At 37.8% G+C, this 19,352-nt stretch overlaps 1 protein-coding gene across 1 annotated transcript in view; it reads left to right on the forward strand.

Moving 5' to 3' along the window:
• The window catches only part of LOC124615603 (nuclear pore membrane glycoprotein 210-like), a 262,491-nt gene that overhangs the window by 148,517 nt on the left and 94,622 nt on the right, over window positions 1–19,352 (forward strand). Inside the window, exon 10 of the mRNA XM_047143596.1 lies at window positions 17,229–17,484. Within this exon, the coding sequence (XP_046999552.1) occupies window positions 17,229–17,484 (256 nt within the window). The remainder of the gene's footprint in view (window positions 1–17,228; window positions 17,485–19,352) is intronic.

A 19,352-nucleotide genomic window follows, 5' to 3' on the forward strand; every position in this document is an offset into this window, starting at 1 on the left:
CCCTGCCTAGCTTTGAAACTACTGATGCCCAGTTCTTTGGCTAAAGCCAATCTTTGTCACGTTTCACTAGTCACCATACATCTGTGTTTTTGCTTTTCATCTACTTAATTGTAGAGCCTTTTTTTTTTTTTTTTAGGATGAGATGCTTTGTTTTTTGGCCACAAAAAGCCCAGCAATTATTGTTCATTTCTTGAAGTCGCATTTTGTTTTTTCACCAGTTGCAAATACAACCCTCGCTCAAGTCGTACTTTGTTCCTGCTACATGCTTTCCAATGTTCTCTGCTACTTCAATATTTTTTGCTTTAGGAGTGAATGAGCAATAACAAGAACTTGTAACCATAATTAACAAGTTAACAAGGTGTTAATACTTCACTGCTAACATGCTACCAACATGTCACAAGCTGAGGCCACAAGAGGGCTACGGTATGAGAGGATCTATTGTTAGAGGCAAAGCAGTACCAATCTTATTACAGTTAATCTGTGCACTCCAGTTTTTCTTTCTTAAATTTGGGAAAAAAATTTGCACGGATTATTCGCGTAAATATGGTAATAAAAAAGAACTCAAGATAGCACAGATGGCTAAAATTATAACGATATAAAAATGACAAATTCGTGGGGCAGTTATGGAGAGACAATATCAGAGTACATTGTAATGATGTCACTGACATAAAAATGACAAATGGAAATAGGTTGTGGCAGTTGCCATGTTAATAGCTGAAATCTAAAATAAAAATGAGTGACACAAAAATTCTGTACAGTAGTGAAAATTTGCATAGTATGGGGCTCTGATTTAGAAAGTCATTATAGCAGATGAAACCTATGCATAAACATAGATTTTAAAAGCATTTGGCACAGTACCCCACTATAAAGTGTTAATGAAGGGCGACCTTATGAAATAGATACCTAGATAATAGTAACAGGACCCAGTACATTGTGCTCATTGGCAGTATTCATCAGAGACAGGAGTGCACCAGGGAAGTGTAATAGAACTGCTGTTATTTTGTTTATACAGAAATGATCTGATGGACAGGGTGAGCAGCAATCTGCAGCTTTTTGATGATGATGCTGTGATGTAGTGGAAGGTGTCATCATTGAGTGACTATAACAGGATTCAAGATGGCTTAGACAAAATTTCTAGGTGTTCGGATTAATGGCAGCTAGCTCTAAATGTAGAAAAATGTAAGTCAAAGCAGATGAGTGGGAAAAGCAATCCTGATGTTGGAATACAGCATTAGTTGTGTGCTATGTGGCACAGTCAGCTCAATTAAATATCTAGGTGTAACTTTGCAAAGTGATATGAAATGGAATGAGCATGTAAGGATTATCACTGGCCTGCTTCTATGGCACAGTGCCTGTTCCATGCAGCTATGTACCTGGATGACAGTGCCTGTTCCATGCATCCATTTGCCTGTATGACAGCGCAGCTGACACAACCTTTGATCTGATGCAGCAATAAATGTTATTCATCGGACAATGTTGATATGCAGTCCAATCTTGATATCGTGGCCTCTTCACAGCAGACAGCTTTGAATCTGCATGTTCTGTGATGAGGTGTGGATGACCAACACCTTGTCATCTACTCGTGGTTTCACCATTTTCAACAACTTTCCCTAGACGTTCATTATAGTTGGATGTGAACAGCTGCCCAGCTTTGCATTATGCTAGAGACTCGTTCCCAGGCACCAGACAATAATAACCTGCCCTTTGTTAAAGTTGCACATGTTAATGGATTTCCCCTTTTACAGCCTGAATCCTCGTTTGAATTATTACTCATTTGTCTGTGCTCCATTTATATGCTTATTTAACGAGTTATGCAGCCGCAACTACAGCAGGCCCATTCAGTCTCACTGTGGTCATCCGGGATAGTGGCATATTTATCATTCCGGCATTGGGCATGCACAAGCCAGTGAAATCTGTGCATTTCATCTCCGAATAACTATGCAACCCACAGCCATTTGAAACTGCTTACTGTACTTGTCTTTGGGTCCACCTCTGCAAGTTTTACTGCCCACGTTTCGTTCCAGTACTAAACTGATGATTCCCTAATGTGTCAGAATGTGTCCTATCGACCAATCCCATTCTTTTAGTCAAGTTATGCCGCAAGTGTCATTCTGCACAAGGCTAAACTCTAGACAAATGCCTTCAGAAAGGACTTCCTGACACATAAATTTATACTTGAAATTAACAAATTTCTCTTTTTCAGAAACATTTTTGTTCCCATTGCAGTCTGCATTTTATAACGTCTCTACTTCGACCATGAAATTATTTTACTGGCCAAATAGCAAAACTAATCTACTACTTGTAGTGTCTGTTTTGTAATCTAGTTCCTTTAGTATCATTTGATTTAATTCAACTACAGTCCATTACCCTTATTTTGATTTTGTTCATGTGTAAATTATATCATCCTTTCAAGATACTGTCCATTCTGTTCAACTGCACTTCAAAGTCCTTTGATGCCTCTGACAGAATTGTAGTATCGTCAGCAAACCGCAAGGTTTTTATTTCTTCTCCCTGAACTTTAATTCCTTTCCAAATTTCTCCTTGCTTTCCTTCATAACTTGCTCAATGTACAGATTGAATGACATTGTGGATAGACTACAACACTGTCTCCATTCCATTCTCAACCACTGCTTCCCTTTCATGCCCTTCAACTGTTGTAACTGCTGTCTGGTTTCTGTACAAGTTGTAAATAACCTTTTGCTCCCTGTTTGGTGTCCTTGCTACCATCAGAAATTTAAAAAAGTAGATTCCAATCAACATTGTCAAAAGCTTTGTCTGAATCTATAAATTCTGTAAACATAGGTTTGCTTTTCCTTAACCTATTTTCTACAATAAGTTGTAGGGTCAGTATTGCCTTGTGTATTCCAACCTTTCTCTGGAACCCAACTGATCTTCCCTGAGGTCAGCTTGTACCAGTTTTTCCGTTGTTCTGGAAATGATTAGTGTCAATATTTTGTAACCATGACTTATTAAACTGATAGTTTGGCAATATTCACAGTTGCCAGCTCCTGCTTTCTTTGTAACTAGAATTATTACATTCTTCTTGAAGCCTGAGCATTTCGACCCTGTCTCGTGTATCTTGCACACCTGATGGAATAGCTTAGTCAGGCCTGGCCCTCCCGAGGGTACCAGCAGTTCTGAGGGAATGTCATATACTCCAGGGGCCATAGGTCTTTCAATGCTTCGTCAAATTCTCACATCTCCCATCTCGTCTTTTATCTATCTCCTCTTACCTTTCTGAAATATTGCCTTTAAGTTCATTTCCCTTGTATAGCTCCTCGAAATACTCCTTCCATCTTTCAGCTTTCTCTTCTGTACTTAGTTCTGGTTTTCCATCTGATCTCTTGATATTCGTACAGCTGCCTCTCCTTTCTCCAAAGGTCTCTTTAACTTTCCTGTTGGTGGTATCTATATTTCCTCTAGTTATGCATGATGCTGTATACTTACATTTGACAACAATATAATACTCTGGTTGAATGAGTTTTATTTAGCCGATAGCACATGAAATACATATGTGAATGACTAGATTTTGCAAACTTTAATTGTCATCTTCACATACTTAACATACATTAATTTAGCATCACTGTATGTGATGCTTTAGTGTCACTGTATATGGTGCACTGTTACACAGTCCTGAACACGTAGGAACTTAACTCACAGGAGCAGACACATCAGTGTCGCGTCATACATCAGATGATAAAACCGTGCATGTGGTACACATTTGTAAAAACTGGTGTTAAAATAAACTAGTTTACGAAATGTTACTAGCACTGTATGTGCTGACAGTTGATGGCACACATTTGTACTCTAGCTCCTCGTGCTTAGCCACTTTGCATATTCTGTTAGTATCATTTCATAGAGGTTTTTATTCCCTTTCGCCTGCTTCAATTTCTGCACTTTGTCCTTTCATCTGTTAAATTCAGTATCTCGTGTGATATTCAAGGGTTTTTATTAGGCTCTGTTTGTTTACCTATTTGATCGTCTGCAGCCTTCACTATTTCATCTCTCAAAGCTACCCATTTTTTTCCTTCCATATTACTTTTCTCTATTTCAGTCAGTTGTTGCGCAAAGTTCCCTTTGAAACTCTCAACAATCTCTGGTTCTTTCAACTTAGCTTGGTCCAATCTCCTTAATTTCCTACCTTTTTGCCAGTTCTTCATTTTTAACTTACAGTTCATAATCAATAAATTATGGTCAGAGTGTACATGTGCCTTGGGAAATCTCTTCTTGAGCACGTAATAATTATATAGTGAATCTGAAACCTTTCAGTGTCTCCAGGTCTCTTCCATGAACACACAGTTCTTTCATAATTCTTAAACCAAGTGCTAAGGATGATTAAATTACGCTCTGTGCAAAATTCAAGAAGGTGGCTTCCCCCTGTATTCCTTTCCTCTCAGTCGACATTCTCCCACTATTTTTCCTTCCCATCCTCATCCTGCTAATGAATTTCAGTCACTCTCTCACAATTGTTTTTCTTGCCCTTGCCTATCTCAATAATTTAATTTGGCTCTTCCTACATTCTTTCAATTTCTTTATCATCTGCAGAGTTAGTTGGCATATAAACTTCTAGTACTATGGTGATTGTTGGCTTTGAATTTATCTTGGCTACAATAACATGTTCACAATGCTGCTAATAGTAGCTTATCCCCAATCCTATTTTCTTATTCATTATTGGACCTACTGCTGTGTTACCTCTCTTATATTTTGTTTTTATGATCCTGTACTCGGCTGACCATAAGTCCTGTTTATTCTGCCACCGAACTTCAGTAATTGCCCCTATATTTATGTCAACCTATCCATTTCGCATTTCAAATTGTGCAACCTACGTACCCAATTAAGGGATCTTACATTCTATGGTCTGATGTGTAGGTGTCAGTTTTGTTTTTCCTGATAACGACTTCCTTCTGAATAGTTCCCACCTGGAGACCCAAACAGGAGGCTATTTAACTCTCAGAATATTTTACTCGAGAGGGCACTATCATCATTTAACCATACACTAGAGTTGCATGTCATCAGGAGGAGTAACAGCTGTAGTTTCCCCCTTGCTTTCAGCAGTTTGCACTATTAGTGCAGCAAGGCCATGTGGTCAAAGATTTTGTTACTGGGCTTATTTGTCCATTTCTGAGCTAAAGTAATTTTTTATGAGGAATAATAAAGTATTTTCCTTCTTCAGGGCAACTGGGAAATCTCGGAAAAACCCAGGAATATTTTCATCCAGGAAAAACCCAGGATTTTTTTAGAACTCTGGGAATTCTTCATTGTTTTAGTTTTTAGTTAAATTTTTGTAATTTTAACTTATAAGAACTGATACTCTAACAAAGAATTTCACTTTAGCAGGCTACTGCAGAATAATACTGCAGCAATAAAACAAACGAGAGAATAACACCAAAATAAAACTTCAGTTGCAAAGAAAATGTGCCATTTACAACAGCAAAACACAATGCACACACAAACGTCTGCTGACAGCAAAATGTATCAAAGGCTTTACAAAAAAGACTATGCAATACTTCCTAACAACAACTGCTTTCGATGACTGTGATGTCACAACTGTTTACATTCCTACTAGGTCCCAGGAAAATATTGTGAATCGTTGTTTGAGAACTGTTACTCTGAAATTAAATTTCCTTTCATGTAAGATGAATAATGTTACGTGTGAGAATGTGTGATAAATATCTTAAATCACAGAGTATTTGAATCAAACTCAAAAAAATTTCGTGAATCACGGAGCATTTGAATCTGATTCTAAACTTAACCCTTTTGAGGACCAACTACTTAGAAAAATTTGGGGCCCAGAAGACAAGCCATTTATGTCATTATTTAAAATTTTATGGGCAAAACTGTTTGATATGTCTTAAAGGGTAACACATGTTAAAAGAGACCAAGCTCAAGGTTAGTTTTGCATATTTATTTTAATTTTCTCGTAGATCAAAAATTATGCAATAATGGTGGCAGAAAGTATAATTATCCTTAAAAAAGTGTGAGGTGATTTCTTGAGCAATTTCTCACGTAATTGGGTTTTCTACGGAAAAGTTGAAGTGCTCAAAGAAACATTTATTCAGCCAGGGAACCTACAAAGTGTTCGGGACACAGCAGAGTGAGTATTAATTGTGCTTGACAGAAATATTCAGCTGCTGCAATTTAAGTTGTGCTCTTAGGATCTTGCCTAGTCCAATCATTGGAAAAAAAAAATTATGACCAGTATTGTATGTGAAAGCTTGGCTTTTCTTGTAGCTATCCTGTATGTATGTTAATTCAAAACATTGACTTTCCCTATTTGTGTGTTTGCGCTACGTAACAGTGATGTTGCTATTGGCTGACTACATCACATGTCCTATGTTCTGAATATCTGCTGTCATGTGAAATGAGCTATGACTGGCTGATATAAAATCACATCACAATCTCGATTTCAGTGCTTCGGAAGCTACCATGCTCTCTTTAGTGGAATTCATATTTATAGTTTTGTACTACAAAAATATGCAGTGTCTATGTTGATGCACATTGAAGATCTTTCCATGATGCGTTTTTATTTGCTCGGTTTCGTTTCTTAGCGTTGGGAAGTTCTATCCCAGTGAGTAAAACCTTTACCATTCACAGAATTGATAAGCTTTACATCTCCATGGGAAAGTATATTTTCACTTAATGTGGAAACACTGTACTTTCACCAGGGATACACTGAATTTTCATCTGGGAAAGAGTGTATTTTCACCTGGATAAAGTATATTTTTAACCAAGAAATGTTGGAAAAATTCATAATTATTTTTCTTGTCTGCATATACACTCTGTGGGTTTGATCCCTAGTTCATAGGAGGATTTTTTCTTTCCTCTCTGGCTTCTTTCACCGCTGGCAGTGATATGCTAAGCTGGAAAGTCCCAAATTACTCTTTGATTTAGAGTCCACATGAAACTATAGGACTCAATATAAGTTCCTTCAAAGATTGGAACTCCTGTGAGTGCTGTGGGTCTGGAGAAAATGATTCGGAAATTTGAAAATCGCCTTTCATGTTGAGGACAGTTTTATTTCTCTTTTATGTTAACTTACTGATTTATTTCTGTTCAAGACTTGCAATGACATAAAGTCCAAGATTGGTGGGATTATTTAAAACCTCAAAATCATTTTTTCTTGGCTTGAATTCTCATCAGTATGTGCCTCCAAGATTTTGAAAATTATACTTTACCTCATCAACACTTGCTCAGGCTTGAAAATTGGTCTTTAATGTCCAGAACTGTATGTAGAAACAACTAACAGAAAACCAATCAATAATTCTGTGATATAAAAACAGCGTGATTATAATTGAAGTTAAACTTTCAAAATGCTGTAGAAACAACACCACCAGTCAGAATGACATCAAATTGCAATGGAATATTATCAGGGAGAGGGGGGGAAAACGTATGGCAGAAGAAAATTGATCAATAGATGGCGCTGTATGTGTCAGAATACGTAAATGAAAACACCCGTCATGTGCACGACACATTGAAGTTTTCGTCATGACTGTCTCAATGCAGGATTGTGCTCTGCTTTAAAGCTGAAGGGTTTGAAAAAAGGCTTTAGTCCGATGACTGCTGTGGGTTTTTAGAAAATGATTCGGAAATTTGAAAAGACAGGTTCTTTTGGTGCGCAACCTGGTAGAGGGAGGAAACGAATTGATTCGACGTCAGTGGAAGCAGTGGCCACAGCAGTGCAGGAGGAGACAAGTGGTGGTGTGCAAACATGTAGTGCACGAATTGCCCGAACATTGGACATACCCGTGAGCACAGTGCGTAAAATCCTACGAAACATCCTTCTTTGCTTTCCATTCAAAATTACCCATGTGCACGAGTTGTTTGCTGTTGACCTGCCAGCAAGAGAGACTTTTGCTTTAGAATTTCTTCCTCGCATGGAAGTGGAAGATTTTGTGGACAGACGAAGCCCACTTCCATCTGATAGATATGTCAATACACAGAAATTTAAAATATGGGCAATGGAAAATCCACATTCAAATCAACCAGTACCACTTCATCCTGAAAGGGTCACTGTGTGGTGCTGTTTTATGGCATAATTTATCATAGGGCCATATTTTTTGAAGAGAGAGGTGCTTCCGTTCCTGCTACCTGTACCATCAGAGGTAAGCGCTACGAATTTCTTTTGCACAACCATGTCATACCAGCTCTCCAGCAATGTGGATGCGATGATGGGATCATTTGTATGCAAGATGACGCAGCTCGTCAAATTGCAAATCCAGTTAAGCAGCTGCTGAAAAACACAATTTCGGAAATGCTAGAATTATCAGCTGCCATTTCCCTACAGCCTGACCGTCCCGATCACCTGATCTTAATCCATGTGACTTCTGGCTGTGTTCAGTGTTCTGATTGCAAACTTAGCTGTATTAAAGGCACATGTTGCGCAACACATTCTGAACGTGACCCCCGGAAACACTTCAATCAGTTGTGGAACATGCAGTTTCTCGATTTTAACTAGGTGCGGAAAACGGTGGACAGCACATTGAACATGTTTTGTGCCAGTCACACAGAAATTAATAATCCGATTTGATTTTGATCGATGCTTTTTATGTGGTTTTTGGCCTCAGGACAATTGAAAACTGATGTGATTGATGCTTTTTATATGGTTTTTGGCCTCAGGACAATTAGAAATCGATTATTACCATCTGATGTGATATGACATTGCTGTGGTGGAGGGGCTTAAGTAATTAACAGTATCACATCTGTACACCCATGCACACTGAGTAGTACAGTTTGTTTAATATCAGATGTACACCTTAGGCATTGTCGTATGATTCATTTGTCATTTGTTCCCGACCTCCATTAAATTAAGATTCTTACAGCACCATCTATTGCTACATTTTATAACTATTTATTTTTCTTCTGCCATATGTTTTCCCCCCTACTCCGATAATATTCCATTGCAATTTGCCGTCATTCTGACCAGTGGTGTTATTTCTATAGCGGTTTGGATGTTTAACTTTAATTATAATCATCCTGTACATTATTTACAGTTTTGTCTATTGCTACATCTCTAAAGGAATTGAATACCGAACTTATGACATTTGTAAAAAAGAAATGAGTCTGCTTGATGTGTATCAAGGGGACGGTTATTTGAATATTTTAGAAACAACAATGAACATAGTATTAAACCTTGCAAAAACTTCATTAATAATTTTTCCCAGTTGTCTGAAAATTTTTCCTCTGTCCTACAGTTTTGAATGATGTAAACATAACTTTGTGCATTTCTTTGATTACGTATGATTTGATTAATTTTTTTACTATACAATTAATTGCATGAAACCTCATTTTTTAAATAGAGTGTTGTGATTTGCGCAACCTTGCTTAGATCACTGGTACTGTTTTGTAAATTGATCATTGTTAAATAGCATTATGAGTTATGTAACCTTTCTTAAATCCAGATTATCATTTACTAAGTATATTATTATTGCGAAGGTGGAACAACAGTGCAGACTACTTATGTTCTCAAAAATTCAGGAAAATAATTCAAAAATGAAAAAGTATACTAATTATTGTCATCACTCTCATCACACTTATTCTAAAGGCGGTAAACAGCAGTATATATAAACCTCACTGGAAAAATACCCTTACTTATGTTGTGGCGACTTCTACCACCGAATGTATCAGGATGACCAAATGTAGTGGGAAGACACCAAATTTAGTGAGTGGGATGCCAGGCGGTGCCGTATTAAAACTCGGTGAGAACTTTCCAAATGATTTATTTGCTTCCACTACAGTGCTCCGTTCACCTCGATCTGCATCACAGGTCCTGCAATGCTGAGGAAGCACCCCAGCGACCTGTGCAATGCAACCCTCTGTCATGCCAGCCTTGTACACCAGCTGCAGAGTTCCGATTAAGTCAGGATGGCTGCGCCGGCAGCCAACTCAGCAGCCACCGTCCCCATTGACTCCGCGCTGCTCTGCAGCGCTGCTGCTTCACTAATGCACTGCTTTGAGTCACGTACGGATAACACTTAGGTTAGCCAGTGGCTCTCTTCTGCCTGTGACTTGCGCCATGGAAACTGCTGTGTGCGCCCTCTCCAGCAGTTCTATGCTCCTGTGGCCTCTATTTGCCTTCACAGCTGCTGGTTTGCGTAACTTTCTGCAATCCGGCCTGCACCTGGCTGTAACTCGTGCTCTGAATATTGCACAAAACTAACTTTCCCTATCCTAAACAGTGGTGCCGCTACACTTAGACTACATATTTAAAAAAGGATGATACCTACTATATGACAACAACTCTTTAAGTATTTTATTGGAAATATTAGGTTGGTGCATAACTTCATTGTGTTTTAGTTTTGCATTTTGATATTCCAAATGCTATTGGTTTATTAATCGATTGTCATTTTTTATTTGTAGTTCACTGTTACTAATTAAGTATAAATATTGTCATTTTGTCATTTGGAGATAGTGAGTGAAGCTGTAAATGCTAGAAAATGGAGTGCCAAGTGGAAAAATTGGAATATTTCCGATATATTCTTATGTCTGAGTTCAGTAAATGGGTGACAGCGGCGGTGGCAGGCAGAAACATTTGCACTGTGTGTGAGGATAATGTCACATAACGCAGCACAAAAATGTTTTTCTCATTTTAAGGTGGATTGTTTTGACATTAGTGACACTTCACATTCAAGAAGACCTTTGGGGTTTGATGAAGATCATTTAAATGCATTAATCCACAATGATCCATATCAGTATACTTAAGAATGGACAAATGTGATGAAATGTAATTGTTCCATTGTCATGTGACATCAGCATTCAGTGGTTCAAAAATCTGGTGTATGGCTACCGGATGCAGTAGGCCAAAATCACAAAAATCAGAGCTGGTGGCCTTAAGTGCATCTCTGCTTGCTCGTCGTCAATTGGTTGATTAATGACACCAACCATTCCTATCCTGTATTGTTACTGGTGACGATAAATTAAGTCTTTATGCTAATATAAGGAAAAGAAATAAACGATTGAGCCCAAACAAAGCAACTCCCCATACATGGACCTGCGTGCATCCACAAAAGATAATCTTATGCATCTGGTGGAACAGCAATGGTGTGGTATACTACAAATTGCTTGCTCAAGGTGTAACCATCACTACTCACATTTACTGTCAACAACTGAGAAATCTTACAGAAACAGTCCAAGAAACAACAACCAGGAAGAGTGCTTGAAGAGATGCTACTATGTGATAATGCTGCCGCCCCCCCTCCCCCCCCCCCCTCCCCCAAATTCTGATAGATTGACAGAAAACAGTCTACAGGAGTTTAAGTTATTCTGCACCCACCTTACTCGCCTGATCTTGTGTTCCCACTCTCTATTGAACAAACTTCAAGGAACTTCCTCTTTGGATAAAAATGCATTCCAAACATGGCTCAACGAGTTCTTTGCTTAAAAACTGTGTGATTTCTACAGTTACGAAATCAAAAAGTTACCCCTGTGTTTGGAGATGGTTGTAAATAGTGAAAGAGAATATATCACTGATGACTGAAATCTCTGTTATGTATGTCTGTTGTGTTTGTTAAACTTATAGGAAATGCTGTGAACTTATACACCAACCCAATACTATCAAGTCCATGTGAGCTTCTGTCATTGAGACTGTATATTATTTTCTTAAGGGGAGATAGAATGGATTTTTTTTTTCTCACATTTTCATATTTTTATTTCATCATAAAATTTGCAGTTTTCCTAATATATATATATATATATTTTTTTTTTTTTTGTGAACTGTATCGTGCTTGTTACTATTTTCCATATATAACACACTATATATATAGACTTTTTAACTACTTTTGTTAATAAGCCTGAGTAACTTTTGTATTATGTAGGTAAAGCACGATCTTTATTTGTTCTTGTTAAAATACAAATTTTCCTTTTTCATTTTTGCCATCAGTGGGATTTTCTAGTCCTACTATATGCTGCTCAGAATTAATGTAAGATTTACAGTTGCAAAGGACGCAGGGGCACGTTGAGCCAATCTGGTGAAACTGTTGGCCGTAGTTTATCGTCTGCTATTGCCAAACCTTCTTTCTCATTACTATAATGTTCCCTGCATGTACTATGCCTCAGTTTCAGATTGTTGTGTGATAGTTTGTTGTGTGCTGTGATTTTGTTCATCTTCATTATGTATGACTTACGAAGTTATTTTTCATCTGTTGTTACACATTCCCCATGTGCTTCTTCCGGAGTTTCACTCCTGTCCAAATGTTCCCAATGAAATTAGAAAATAATGGTGGCAACAGTGAAAATGCTCTACACAGTTAAAAGCAGTTGTTGTTGTTGTTGTTGTTGTTGTTGTTTTCAGTCCAGAGACTGGTTTGATACTGCACTCCATGCTACTCCATCCAGTGCGAGCTGCTTCATCTCTGAGTAACTACTGCGACCTACATCATTCTGAACCTGTTTATTCTATTCATTTAGTGTATTCATTCCCCCCTACAATTTTTACTCTCCACGCTTCCCTCCAATACTAGATTGATGATACCTTGATGCCTCAGAACATTTTCTACCAACCGACCCCTTCTTGTAGTCGAGCCATGCCACAAATTCCTCTTCTCCCCAATTCTATTCAGTACCTCTTCATTAGTTATGTGATCTACCCACCTCATCTTCTGCATTCTTCTGTAGCACCACATTTCAAAAGCTTCTATTCGCTTCTTGTCTAAACAAGTTATCGTCCATTTTTCACTTCCATACATGGCTACACTCCATACAAATACTTTCAGAACTTCCTGACACTTAAATCTCTATTCGATATTAACAAATTTCTCTTCTTCAGAAAATCTTTCCTTGCCATTGCCAGTCTACATTTTATATCCTCTCTACTTCGACCATCATCAGTTATTTTGCTCCTCAAATAGCAAAACTCATCTAGTACTTTAAGTGTCTCATTTCGTAATCTAATGCCCTCAGCATCACCTGATTTAATTCGACTACATTCCATTATCCTCGTTTTGCTTTTGCTGATGTTCATCTTATATCCTACTTTCAAGACAGGGTCCATTCCATTCAACTGCTCTTCCAGGTCTTTTGCTGTCCCTGGCAGAATTATTTCTTCTCCATCGATTTTAATTCCTACTCCAAATTTATCTTTGTTTCCTTTAATGCTTGTTCAATATGCAGATTGAACAACATCGGGGATAGGCTACAGTCCTGTCTCATTCCCTTCTCAACCACTGCTTCCTTTTCATGCTCCTTGACTTTTATAACGACCATCTAGTTTCTGTACAAATTGTAAATAGCTTTTCACTCCCCGTATTTTACCCCTGTCATCTTCAGAATTTGATAGAGAGTATTCCAGTCAGCATTGTCAAAAGCTTTCTCTAAGTTTACAAATGCTAGACACGTAGGTTTGCCTTTCTTTAATCTTCTAAGACAAGTTGTAGGGTCAGTATTGCATCACATATTCCAACATTTCTACGGGATCCAAACTGATCTTCCCTAAGGTTGGCCTCTACTAGTTTTTCCATTCGTCTGTAAAGAATTCGTCTTAGTATTTTGCAGCCGTGACTTATTAAATTGATAGTTCGATAATTTTCACACCTGTTGACACTTGCTTTCTTTGGGATTGGAATTATTGTATTCTTCTTGAAGTCTGAGGGTATTTTGCCTGTCTCTTACATCTTGCTTACCATAGGGTAGAGTTTTGTCAGGGCTGGCTTTCCCAAGGCTTTCAGTAGTTCTAATAGAATGTTGTCTACTTCCACGCCTTCTTTCGACTTAGATTTTGCAGTGCTCTGTCAAACTCTTCACGCAGTATCATATCTCCCATTTCATCTTCATTTACATACTCTTCCAGTTCCATAATATTGGCCTCAATTATGTTGCCCTTGCATAGACCCTCTATATACTCCTTCTACCTTTCTGCCATCCCTTATTTACATGGAACTGCTTTTCCATCTGAGCTCTTGATATTCATACAAGTGGTTCTCTTTTTTCCAAAGGTCTCTTTAATTTTCCTGTAGGCAGTATCTATCTTATCCCTAGTTATATATGCCTTTACGTTCTTACATTTGTCCTGTAGCCATCCCTGCTTAGCCATTTTGCACTTCCTGTGGATCTCATTTTTGAGACATTTGTATTCCTTTTTGCCTGCTTCATTTGCTGCATTTTTTTATTTTCTCCTGTCATCAGTTAAGTTCAGTATCTCTTTTGTTACCCAAAGGTTTCTATTAGCCCTTGCCTATTTACGTACTTGATCCTCTGCTGCCTTCGTTATTTTATCTCTCAGGTTTACCAATTTTTCTTCTACTGTATATCTTTCCCCCGTTCTTGTCAATCATTCCCTAATGCTCTCTTTTAAATGCTCTACAACCTTTGGTTCTTTCAGTTTATTCAGGTCCCATCTTCTTAAATTCCCACCTTTTTGCAGTTTCTTCCATTTTAATCTACACTTCATAACCAATAGATTGTGGTTAGAGTCCACATCTGTTCCTGGACATCTCTTAGAATTTAAAACCTGGTTCCTAAATCTGTCTCACAATTATATAATGTATCTGAAACCTTCCACTGTCTCCAGGCCTCTTCCACGTATACAACCTTCTTTTGTGATTTGTAAACCAGGTATTAGTCAAGTTACGCTACACTAAGTTGCGGTGTATGCAAAATTCTACCAGGCAGCTTCCTCTTTCGTTCCTTACCCCAATCCCATATTCACCTAATACTTTTCCTCCTCTTCCTTTTCCTGCTTATCCCCCATGACTATTCAATTTTGGCTCCCTTCATTATCTGAATAATTTCTTTTATCTCATCATACATTTCTTCAGTCTCTTTGTCATCTGTGGAGCTAGTTGGCTTATAAACTTGTACTCTGTGGTAGGTATGTGCTTCATGTCTATATTCGCGACAATAATGCGTTCACTATGCTATTCGTAGTGGTGTACCCACACTCCTATTTTTTTCATTCATTATTAAACCTACTCCTGCATTATCTCTATTTGATTTTATATTTATAACCCTGTATTCACCTAACCAAATGTCCTGTTTCTCCTGCCACTGAACTTACTAATTCCCACTACGTGTAGTTCAACCTATCCATTTTCCTTTTTAAATTTTCTAACCTACTTGCCTAAAGCAGTTATGGACACTTTTCTTTGTTGTTTAAAATTTGAAGTATCAGTATTCATCAGTCTATTGTTGTTGCTTATTAATGTTAAATCTGTTGGTGTGTATGAGTGTTAATAACTGCTTCAACAAAAAATGTGAATACAGTACAATATATGAGTATTTGAAGTAAATTTCCTTTGCTGCCTTGTAATAAATGGTCTAAATTATATGCAGGATTTATTTTTGGAATTTGTTTTTAGCGTGATTTATGTTGGGGAAAATATGTCTGGCACCTTTAATTGCCATTGGGCACTTGTGTTGTCTTTCAGCTGTGACAGTAATTTGTGGACTGTGGACAAAATAATAAATTTTCTTGAAGCAGATCAAAACAGAACAATATGATTAGTTTTTATCATCCCCTTGTATGGAGCTCAAGATATAGATACTGATGAAGATTCCAGTTTATCAGGTGAAATTCAAGGAAAACCATGTTGTCTCCCTGCATGTATACTATGGGCTCAGGCAATAGGCACAAGCTCATTTTGAGGAAAATGAACGTGTTGTAAATACAAAGAGAAAGAATAAGGGCATGTCAAGGCAAAATTTGCAGTGGGTGACAGAAGTGGACTAGAAGAAGAAACTGAGAACTGTGCAAGCATTCAAAATACGCTTCCTGCTGCAGATACGGAAGGAAATAGGGAGTGCGCGTCAAGTCCGAATTTTGAGGTTTGCGCTGATACTCCAACCACATCAGCTGTATTAAATACGAAGGGAAAGAAGAATGGGACGATAAGTGAAAATTTTGCAGTGAGGGGAGTAAGCCAAGAACAAGAAGCAGTAGAAGATATTGATGATTCTGCAGAACCTGCAGCCCCAACCAAACACTCAAGAATCAGTGCTCATGATGGTATAAGTGAAAATTATACTGAAATTAAATTTTTCTTGTAAGCCTGTTACAAAATAATAACTTACAACCATTTTTAAGCAGAAAAACCAGACTTAATAATTCTGGGCACTAATGGGTTAATTTTGAACAGAGTATTTAATGTCCTGTTTGATTAGTTTCTGGGAAGGATATTTTGAAATAACAACACAAACCTATAATGGAATATGTTAAACTTGATATTGGCATTTGGTTCCCTGTAAATATTGTCCCTGTCCATCTTTTCCGAATTATTTACACATATCTTTTGTTCCACAATAAGGCACAACAGGCACAACAAAAGGATTGCTGCACATTTCAGCTTTCAGCTAAAAGGCCTTCTACTAAATTAGAAGACACACACACACACACACACACACACACACACACACACACACACGACCACTATCTTTGGCTGCAGGGACCGTCATTATTCCATCCTGGATTTTTCATTTGATTTTGCTTAGTGACTTTCCTTACATCCAGCAACCCAGTGCAGTTTTTCTTTGTTACTATTCTTTAACACATTGCTTTACTTGATGTCCATCCATTTCTTTATCTTCTTTCCTGTGTTTTACAAGTCCGGCCTCCGCGGCCAGAGGCAGTGGTCGTGTGTGTGTGTGTGTGTGTGTGTGTGTGTGTGTGTGTGTGTGTGGTTTTTTTTCCTACTTTATAAAAAGGCCTTTTGGCCGAAAGTTTAAATATATAATAATTTTTTTGTTGTGCCTGTCTACTGCTCATCGGCTTCTATATATGGCGAGTAGCAATCCATCTTTTTCATAACATAGTCATTATTTCATCCTGGATGTGACTTTTAAGGGAGAGTGGTTTGATTTTAAAATATTTTTGAGACTGGCTGAAATATCAGCATGAGTGTTGTTTGCTTCTAAGTCTTTAGTAGCAGATGCTTACTGACCCGTAACCCTTCTGATTGAACACATTTTAAAATTCTGCAGTAACATTTAATTTGTGGATTAGGTAGTAGCACTGTTGTTCTACACCAGCCACTGCAAATTACATAGAGATTGTATCCATCACTTCAAGTATGTTGCCTTCTTCTCTTTCCCAAAGGAAGGTAGGTTAGGGTTTAACATGCCATTGACAGCAAGGTAGTTACAGACATACCATTTGCAACTCATGCTATTATTTCAAGTAAGGCTACCAATAAAGGTGAATCAAAAGAGTTACAGTAGTTATCTATAATGTTTATTGTGATGCTGTAGATCTTCTTTTATTGTAAACTGTCATAAAACAATTTTAATTTCTGTTTTATTTCCAGGTAAAACTATTGCCAACAAAACAACATATACTGACAAATGCCTATTTGGGTCAATCGTACCGGGTACCTGTCGTGTTGTGCAGTGAACTTGACAAAACAAAAACTGTAAGCATGCGCAGTCGAAATGGAACATGTCCTGAGGGTTACTTTGTCACTGCATTTCCTTTTTATTGCGCTATTCGTTTCTCTGATCCTGATGCAGAATTTGATGTCGACGATGTCTTTGCTGTCCATCAAAGATTTGACTTGGAAAAAGGTGGGTAAATTTATTTAACAGTCAGTTGTGTCACTCTTTCCTCAAGTTTTGTAGATATAATTTTTGCTGAACATGAAATATTTTCAGTGATAAATCTTTCACACTGAAGTGGATTGTATGGTCTTGGAAAATTTTATGAAATGTTACAATTGTACTTCAATCCAGGACTCACATGCATACCTTTGCCATTATGAGCAATGCTCTTATTGGCTGAGTTATCGAGACATATATATTCACATTTTATTTATCTATCTAACAGTATCTCTCTCCTACATCCCAAATTACACAGAAGCTGTTCCACATGATTTGCTGAACTAGCAGGCGAAGGAGAAGGATGTGTCGGGGTTTGGTTTAGCCAGAATCAGAGATTGCTTTTTTTCCTCTTAAGATCAATCTTCCATTCTGCAGCCAAGTGTAATCTCTTAGAGAACATTGTCAGGTGAAAAATGTGAGCTGAATCAGGAATAAAACATTGACCCATCCCTACATTGACCTGGCTATTATGCTACCCTCATGGACTCTGTGTCAGATTTGATATACCAGAGGAGTTTAATGTAGGGGAGAGATAGTGGTATACTGGCATTTTTAGGTGTCCCTCAGTGGCTACTCATCATGTGATTTGTTGTTGTCAGTATTTACTCATTTAGAATGCACTGCAACATGCATTTGGTAAACACAAAAAAAGGACACACACTTCAGTAACACTCCTTTAAGCATTGTACACAGAGGTTTCATTTTCAATAGGCTTCTAGCAAAGTGACAAAATTAAGGATAAACCCCATGTAATTAAATCCAAGTTGAAAGTTTCTTTGTGGTGATATACCTATTCTGTACAGGAGTTCCCCTGCAATGTGTTATTTGTTTCTATTCCCTCTCACAATTTTTGTTTCTTTTTTTTTAGTTGTTTTGTTTATAGATTTGCTAAACAGTATTCTCTAATATGTGTTACACAATTTATGGAAACACTGCAAGAAATGCATACTTCACCATAAAAGTAGATGCTAGCCAGGACTGCACGTTGTACTGTCGTGTTTGAACACGAGCAGCACCTGTGCAGTGTCCTCAACATGTAGCAGCTATCAATCATGGTGAGAACAGTGTTCTGTGTAGTTGCTAGTGTATTGTGTTGGAGCTAAGTGAATTCAGATGTGAGCAAATTGTTGGTATCCATGTGGTGGGTGCTTCTGTAACAGAAGTAGTCGAAGTGTTTGGGTGTTTCAAGAAGCATCGTATTGAAGATTTATACTGCATACAGGGAAGGAAACAAAAGAAAAATTCGGAGTAGGTATTAAAATCCATGGAGAAGAAATAAAAACTTTGAGGTTCACCGATGACATTGTAATTCTGTCAGAGACAGCAAAAGACTTGGAAGAGCAGTTGAACAGAATGGACAGTGCCTTGAAAGGAGGATATAAGATGAACATCAACAAAAGTAAAACAAGGATAATGGAATGTAGTCGAATTAAGTTGGGCGATGCTGAGGGAATTAGATTAGGAAATAAGACACTTAAAGTAGTAAAGGAGTTTTGCTATTTGGGGAGCAAAATAACTGATGATGGTCGAAGTAGAGAGGATATCAAGTGAAGACTGGCAATGGCAAGGAAAGCGTTTCTGAAGAAGAGAAATTTGTTAACATCGATTACAGATTTAACTGTCAGGAAGTCGTTTCTGAAAGTAATAGTATGGAGCGTAGCCATGTATGGAAATGAAACATGGACGATAAGTAGTTTGGACAAGAAGAGAATAGAAGCTTTCGAAATGTGGTGCTACAGAAGAATGCCGAAGATTAGATGGGTAGGTCATATAACTAATGAGGAGGTATTGAATAGGATTGAGGAGAAGAGAAGTTTGTGGCACAACTTGACTAG

Source organism: Schistocerca americana, chromosome 5 (genome assembly GCF_021461395.2).
Source record: "Schistocerca americana isolate TAMUIC-IGC-003095 chromosome 5, iqSchAmer2.1, whole genome shotgun sequence".
Classification (NCBI taxonomy): domain Eukaryota; kingdom Metazoa; phylum Arthropoda; class Insecta; order Orthoptera; family Acrididae; genus Schistocerca; species Schistocerca americana.